This window comes from Myotis davidii, unplaced genomic scaffold (genome assembly GCF_000327345.1).
Source record: "Myotis davidii unplaced genomic scaffold, ASM32734v1 scaffold149, whole genome shotgun sequence".
NCBI lineage: Eukaryota > Metazoa > Chordata > Mammalia > Chiroptera > Vespertilionidae > Myotis > Myotis davidii.
The window spans coordinates 3,511,684-3,519,825 of NW_006352194.1; the positions used below are offsets into that span (position 1 = coordinate 3,511,684).

The 8,142-nt window shown below is 49.6% G+C and overlaps 1 protein-coding gene across 2 annotated transcripts in view; it reads left to right on the forward strand.

Annotated features, from left to right (window-relative positions):
* Positions 1-8,142, forward strand: part of HMGCL (3-hydroxymethyl-3-methylglutaryl-CoA lyase) — a 13,995-nt gene that overhangs the window by 1,606 nt on the left and 4,247 nt on the right. For both annotated transcript variants that reach the window (XM_006777556.2, XM_006777557.2), the window contains exons 2-6: positions 95-178; positions 2,254-2,361; positions 3,006-3,101; positions 4,531-4,679; positions 7,339-7,402. In XM_006777556.2, coding sequence (XP_006777619.1) covers positions 95-178; positions 2,254-2,361; positions 3,006-3,101; positions 4,531-4,679; positions 7,339-7,402 — 501 coding nt within the window. The remainder of the gene's footprint in view (positions 1-94; positions 179-2,253; positions 2,362-3,005; positions 3,102-4,530; positions 4,680-7,338; positions 7,403-8,142) is intronic.

The window sequence follows — 8,142 nt, forward strand, 5'->3', positions numbered from 1 at the left end:
GTGTGGGGGGTGTAGCATGCTCGCGCACGCACCCTCTGGGGAACTGTGACAATCTGTTCTTGTTTTACTTTTTGTTTATTCTTTTAAACCAAAGGCCAGCACCTCATCTGTGAGTACGTTCCCAAAGCGGGTGAAAATTGTGGAAGTTGGTCCCCGAGATGGACTACAAAATGAAAAGGTAAAGTTGGAAATCCACCACAGAAGTTGTTTCTGAGCGTTGAGAGTTCGCGTGGTAGGGTAGGTGCAGCAGGGATGGACTGACAGAGCTATCCATGCAAGACACGATCACTCTGCCCAACCGAGGGCTTGGTGGGGAGAACGGCAGGCTCCTGTGACAGCTAAATGGTGGTGATGCAACCGGTGTGGTAGCCTCAGGTCCATTTCAAGGCCCGGTGGGGTGGGGTGGATGATGCATGCTGGGGGAGTGTAGTGTGAGGGTGAGGGCATGCCTTAGATCCAGCAATTCCTTGTAGGAGGATTTATCCAAAGGAAGTCATGAAGGCCACATGCAAAGATTTAACCTGGGGGATGTTCCTTACAACCTGAAGAAAATTAGAGTAGTGCTGTCCAGTAGAACTTCCTGTAAGATAGAAATGTTCCAGACCTGAGCTGCCCCATGTGGTAGCCACTAGACCAGCCATGGGCAAACTACGGTCCGCAGGCCGGATCCGGCCCGTTTGAAATGAATAAAACTAAAAAAAAAAAAAAGACCGTACCCTTTTATGTAATGATGTTTACTTTGAATTTATATTAGTTCACACAAACACTCCATAGATGCTTTTGTTCCGGCCCTCCGGTCCAGTTTAAGAACCCATTGTGGCCCTTGAGTCAAAAAGTTTGCCCACCCCTGAGCTAGACAAACACATGTGGCTATTGAGCACTTGAAATGTGACTAGCATGAATTTTTATTTTCATGTTACTTAAACTTAAATTTATATAACCCAGCTGGCTTGGCTAGTATCTAATATACTGGACTGCACAGATCTAGAAAGTTACATAACATATCTGGGAGGTGTTAAGGGTGGTTTTCTTTCTGTCTTTTTTCTTTTTTTGGCATGTGTTTTCAAAACAATCATGTATTAACTATTTTTTCATTAAGAAAGCTTTTTTTTTTTTTAAGTAGACCAGCCTAATTTTAATGTTGAGCATATGCTAGAAACAAAAACTATAAGTCCCATGAGGGCAGACTCATGTGTGTCTGCTCATTTCAGTACCACCTACCGCCTAGCACAATCCCTGGAATATAAAGCGCTCTCAGAATTATCTATGGAATTGATTACATTAAAGCAGTGCAAGAGAAATTGTGGGGGAGGGTATGGAGGGACCTGAAATCCTTAGGATTTTTTACCTGGTCCTGTAGTCACTAGGGAGCCAGGGAAGGCTTTTGAGTGGTAGAGTGAGACAGTAGAAAGTGTTCTAGGATGATTCCTGTGGGATGAACTGGTGGAGTGAGACCAGGCCATCATATACATGGGATGATGGACTAATGGTATTAGATTTGGAAAGAGGGACCTATAGAAGCTGCTTAGCAACTAGACATGGTGCTGGGGGAGAGAAACAGTAGGCTGACCATGTGAGGATGAGATCCGGTGCCACTTGGGAGATGGAAAAGGAGGATGTAATACTTCGGGGGCCCTGTCTCGTAAGAACCAGAAGGTTAGTCATCTCTGCCCTTTCAGGCCAGGGTACCTTGCTCTCAGTTTGTTTATGATGGGGTAATTAATTAACAAACTTTCAGTTAAGAAAAAGCCTGTATGGCAGAAAAATATGGTTTCCATGTAAGTATTAACGCCCTTTCAGATGATAAGCTGCCTCCACTGCAAAATGCTATCTGTAGAATTTGAAGACGCTTTGGACCTTATCTACTGGTGAGGATTACATGTGAATTCATATTAGTGTTTAAAAGTTGAGATAGTTGCCAAAACCGGTTTGGCTCAGTGGATAGAGCGTCGGCTTGCGGACTGAAAGGTCCCGGGTTCGACTCCGGTCAAGGGCATGTACCCCTACCGGGGATGTGCAGGAGGCAGCTGATCGATGTTTCTCTCTCATCGATGTTTCTAACTCTCTATCTCTCTCCCTTCCTCTCTGTAAAAAATCAATAAAATATATTTAAAAAATAAAATAAAATAAAAGTTGAGATAGTGAAGTGTTTGCTGTAGCAAAAACTTGGAACTAACAGGCACTGCTTTCTGAGGCCATTTTCTTCCCAACTTTGCTGAGCTGTCTTTTCTTATGTTTGTCTTTCCATTACAGAATATCGTCCCTACTTCAGTGAAAATCAGGATGATAGACATGCTTTCTGAAGCAGGACTCCCCGTTATAGAAGCCACCAGCTTTGTGTCTCCCAAATGGGTTCCTCAGGTGAGCCCCCGCCCTCAGTGAGAGATTTTCAGATGAGAGGGATGGAAAGGTTTGCAGTTGCCCTAGAAGAGGAAGTAGAAGTCAGGAACATAGATTTCCTGGTCTCTGGCTTTCGGAGGCTGTAACCTGGGAGTCAGGAGGCTTGGATTCAGTCTGGACTCTGCCCCCGAATTGCTTGGTGACCTTGCTAAGGCCATCCCCTCTACAGGTTGAAGGTGACCTCTTCTGGCCCTGGAAAGCTAGAATTTCTAGGTCTGGCCCATGGATTCTGCCTGCTTCACAGAGACAGTCGTGGGGAGAAAGGTCCTGTCCCAGCTGAGTGGGATAATACAGAGGAGCTGAGCCCAGGGCCCGGGTTGGAGTGTGTTCTCAGTAATGGCTGCTAGTGTTGTTACTGCGGTCACTGCTCTGTAAAGCTGACAGTGTTAGCCATATGGAGGAAGTGGGACCATTGCCCACACCCAGGGGCCTCTTGGCCCATCAGCAGTCACACAAATAATCAAGGCCTTGGGGAGACTCAGCTCTGCGGAAGGACTCATTCTCCAAGGGCCTGGAGAACAGAGATCTTGTGATAAACAGTTTTGTGTACCTGAGCTCTCGGCCTGACCTTGGTGATGACTCTGCCATGTCTCCTTTGGTTCCAGATGGCTGACCACGTCGAAGTCTTGAAGGGCATCCAGAAGTTTCCTGGCATCAACTACCCAGTCCTGACCCCAAATTTCAAAGGCTTTCAGGCAGCGGTAAGCTTGTTGGTGGAGCCCCTGAAATGAGATGGATGGCACTGGTCCCTGCCTTGTCCCTGGGCCTCAGTCCCTGTCCTGGGACATCTGTCTGAGGGCTGTCTCCAGTGGTGGTGAGCACAGTCAGACAGACAAGGCAGTCCTGGCCTTGCCACTCCCAGTTCTGTGGTCTTGACAGGCCTCAGGTTCCGCCTATAAAATAGGCTTCATGATAGGGTAACATTGTGAAGATTTCAGAAGATAAAATGCACATGAATTTCCTAGCAAGAGCCTGGTGGAAGATAAGTGCTTAATCAATGGTAGTTTTGTTGCTCTTACCCATTTCCTCTTTAGAGAAAAGTAAGCAAGCACTCCATAGAGCTTCATCAGTAGTTGCTAGAATCTGCCAACTTTCTTATAACTTTAGAGGAGAACATCATTGGAGATATTGATTCCAAATTGAGGCAAAAAGTTTCTTTTAGGAGTGACTGACTTCCAGAGTGGTCATGGCAGGGACAGTGTTGGTCCCTGAGGGAAGGCCAAGGTTTCTTTCTTACTGAGGTACTAGAGGCCCGGTGCATGAAATTCATGCACTCGGACGGGGGAGGGGACCCCATGGGTGCACTGATCAGGGCCGGGGAGCCACACGTGAGGCTGACCAGCTGAGGAGGGACTGCAGGAGGACTCCAGGGCGAGTCTGGCCAGTCTCACTCAGTTTCGATGGGCCAGATCCCAGCAGCAAGCTAATCTACCAGTTGGAGTGTCTGCCCCCTGGTGGTCAGTGCACATCATAGCGAGCAGTTGAGCGGCCTTAGCATATCATTAGCATATTAGGCTTTGATTGGTTGAATGGACGACTGGACATTTAGCATATTAGGCTTTTATTAAATAGGATAATTCACTGTATTAATTCTCCTGGCTTGCCATAACAAAATACCAAAAACTAGGTGGCTGAAAATCACAAAAATGTATCCTCTCACAGTTCTGGAGGCTAGAAGTCTGAAGTCAAGGTGTTGGCAGGGTTGGTTTCTTCTGAGGGCTCTGGGGTGGATTGGTCCATGCTCTCTCCTAGTTTCTGGTGACTGCCAGCAATCGTTGACATTCTTGCCTTGTAGGTGCATCGCTCCAATTTCTGCCTCCATTTTCACTGGCCTTCCCCTCATGTCTCTCTGTCTTCACATGGCCACTGTCTAATAAGGACACCAGTCATATTAGAGAGGAACCAATATGGCCTCATCTTAATAAATTATTTCTACAATGACCCTGTTTCCAAATAAGAACACATGTTGAGGTACTGGGGTTTAAGACTTCCACATACCTTTTTTTGGGGAGACACAATTCAATCCATAACATTCATACATCATAAAATTCACGTGAAGACAAGGGTTTTGCCACTCTAGGGTTCCTTGAAGAGGAAAATGCTGAAAGGAATTTCCCTGGCTGTTGGCAGGTGGCTGCTGGAGCGAAGGAAGTGAGCATCTTCGGAGCTGCCTCCGAGCTCTTCACCAGGAAGAACATCAACTGCTCCATAGAAGAGAGTTTGCAGCGGTTTGACCAAGTCTTGAAGGCAGCTCAGGCAGCCGGTATCCCTGTGCGGGGGTGAGTCAGACCACATCGGTGCTGCCTGTCCTTTCCTCAGTACCATTCTGGCCAGCACCAGACTCTGACCCAAGTGACCCTCCCCCACAACAGCTCATCCTGTGGGCAGACAGCCTAAGCTCCACACCGTGACATCCTTTCCCAAGTAGAGGTGGTCAGGAGAAATCCTAGCAAGCGCTTTCTCCAAACCTGGTCTTTGGGTCAGTTCACCAGAGGAAATCTAGTGGGACAGGACTAGACCCGTTTCGTGGAGGTCAGTTTACTCTTGGCTACACCACCGACACTTCACACGTTCCCAAAGAATCCCCTAGGCCTCTTAAGCCTCCAGACCACATCTTGAAGAGCAGCAGTGCCAGGAATCGTCATATGTAACTTCACAACTGGCCAGCACGGAGGGGACTGGCCCCACTTACAGGTGACAGGACAGGCTCAGGAAGGACGAAGAGTCTGCTGGAGGGTCACACACTGGCCAAATCGCAGCCAGAGTGCTTTCAGAAGTGCACATCTGGCCGTGGTCGGGTGGCTCAGTTGGCTGGAGCTTTGTCCCATGGGCCAATAAAGGTTGTGGGTTCGATTGCTAGTTGGGGGAATATGGGAAGTAACTGATCAGTGTTTCTCACATCTCTCTTTCCCCCCCTTCCCCCTCTATTTAAAAAGCAATAAAAACACCCTTGATTTAAAAAAAAAAAATGCACATCTGACCACATCACTTCCTGGTTAGACACCTTACAGTGACTCCCAACTCCACTTGGCTCACAAGACGCTGTGTGAGTCAGCCTCTGCTCTCCGACAGCCTCCTTGGTCACTGCTCCTTTCCAGCCCAACTGAAACGTCTTTTCACTGTCACCTGTTCTTGCCTCTGGACCTTTACACACACTTCCCATAGTCTCAGCACTCTCTTCCTCCTGTACCCTAATTGTCAGGACTGACTCCTGTTCACCCTTCAGGGCCCCTCACGGATGCCAGTTTCTCCAAGAAGCGTTCTCTGCCCTTCAGCTGGGTTAGTGCTCCTCTGGGCTCCCATAGTCCCTTAGACATCCTCTAACATAACACTTGGCTACTTGTTAAATCATCTCCTGCCTCCCACCCCGCTAGACTGAACCCACATTTCTCTCTGTCCAGGTGTGCCCCTCTCCCAACTCCAGGCCCAGCACACTGTAGGTGCTCAGGAACCAATGGGCAGATGGGTGGATGGATGGGGAAGCAGGGGCTGTCAGGTCTGCCTGCACCCAAGCCTGTGCTCTTTTCTCAGTATCTCTCTTTTCCCTGCTCAGCAATGATTGGAAAATAAGGGGGAGAATTTAAATGGAAAACTATACTGAGCCCTGGCCAAGTGGCCCAGTTGTTTGAAGTGTCATCCCCTACACCAAAAGATTGTGGGTTCGATTTCCGGTCAGGCCACATACCCAGGTTGTGGGTTTGATCCCAGATCAGGGTGTGTAGGGGAGGCAACTGATCAATGTTTCTCTGTCACATAAATGTTTTCTTCTGTCTCCCCCCAATCAGTAAAAAACGTATCCTCTGATGAGAATTTTAAAAAACAGAAAAGAAAAGTATACTGAGATCTTTGAGGCTGAAGTTATGTAACCAGGAAATATTTGTTATGCCTCTGAATATGCAGAATAGTTTTGTAGACTCTAAAAGGTTTTAGTGGAGCCCCTGGCCCAACGGTGTGGGTGGAAATAGGAGCCACCTCCATCCAAGACCCAAACTTCTTACGGTAGTTAACATGACCCTGTAATGAAGCCCATGCCCAACTCTCCAACCTCATGTCCTACTTCTTTGCCTCTTGCTCTCCGTGCCTCAGCTGTTCCTTTGTTCGGTGTCTTGAACCCGCCTGCTCTGCCAGCTCAGGGCGTCTGCACTGGGCCCTCTCTGCCGGGAATGCGCTTCCTGTGGCCGCCCCAGTCTCCTAGCGGCAGCGGCCTGTCTCCCCAGAGGTCTTCCTGCGGCACCCAGCCACTGCCGGCCTCCTCTGTTTGCTCCTGGCGCATTCCCGGTCCTTTCCTTCGTAGCACATCACTTTCTGAGGTTATCTCATTGATTGTCCTTTAATCCGCTGTCTCCCGGATTTGAAATAAGCACTGTGAGGGTGCGGTCCTTGTCAGTCTTGCTCACTGAGCTTCCCTAGTGCCTGGCCCATAGTGGGCAACTCGGTAAGTATCAGTTGAATAACTGAGTGAATGAATTGTCCGGCAGCTCACCAGAGCAGGCCAGCCAGCTCCATCCCTGCCTTTGGTTTCATGGGTCCCTGGTCCCCTCCGGTGCGTATGGGCCCCGGCTACTCTGGCCCATGTTCTGCTTTACCCCACCTCTGTGCGGCTCAGGTGCCTGCTCATGGTGCCCTCTCCAGCTCCTCCTTCCTGCTGGTCTCTGGCTGCCTCTCCAGAACCCATGCCACCCCTGCTTCCTGAACTTCGGGCCTGTTAGTCCCTCCCTTCCCTGCAGTGGCTCTCCACTGCCCCCTCCGGCACTAAGCGGCACAACCTTCATTGTGGCTCCACATCATTGAATTAGCCTTTCCAGGCACTTGGCCTCCTGCCCAGGTTCAGGTTTTGATTTCCGGCTAACCAGGAATGTGTGTCAGACAGCCCCCCTGCCTCAGCCCTGCTGACCAAAGAAGCCAGGGGCATTGACACCATCCCCTGTCTTCCCACAGATACGTCTCCTGTGTGCTTGGATGCCCCTATGAAGGGAAGATCTCCCCAGCCAAAGTAGCTGAGGTGTGTGTGAGTGTCAGGGTGGGGGGTTGTGAGGTTGGCTTCCTTGCCTGCCCCTGAGTGCATAGGTTCCCCTCACCACCCTTTCCTGATGGGTCACTGATTCCTTGTTAACACCCCTGCCCTCCCCGCAGAGTAAAATGCCTCCAGTTGAGTTTCCAGTCTGGTTGGTGGACAGGCAATAATTGAGGTGATAATCCTTTTTGGAGAGGACCCCCGCCCCCCGCAACCCCTCCCCCAGGGTTTTTGCTGTGCCTTATCTTGGTCAGAGAGGCCCCTTCACATCCTCTGAGCAGCAACCAAGTCAGCCCTGAGGACACTGTGGAAACTGAGTTTGAGCGTGAGCGACACAAGAGCTCACGGTATTTAGTCCTCAGAACCACCCTGCAAATTCGGTATTATTGTTGAGACGAACTTGCCATGCAGGTTGCCAGTGGTGCCACCGGGTCTCCACCCCCATCTCGTTTACCTCCAAAGCCCACTTGCTCCTCCCCAAAACCAGGTAGCATCCAAAAATGAGGAATGGTAGGTGTGGCATCTGGATTGAGAGTGACTGCTGTGCTCCACCACTCAGCCTCCTGTTGCCACCATAGCCCTTCAAAGGCTTGCCACTGTTTTCAGAAGCAGAAACGGAAGCTCAGGAAAGTTAGTCCCTGGCCAAGATCCCACAGCTAGTGAGCAGCAGAGCTGCGATTTTAATCCAGCGTCGTCTCACTCCAGAGCGGCTCCTTCCTTCCACTGCC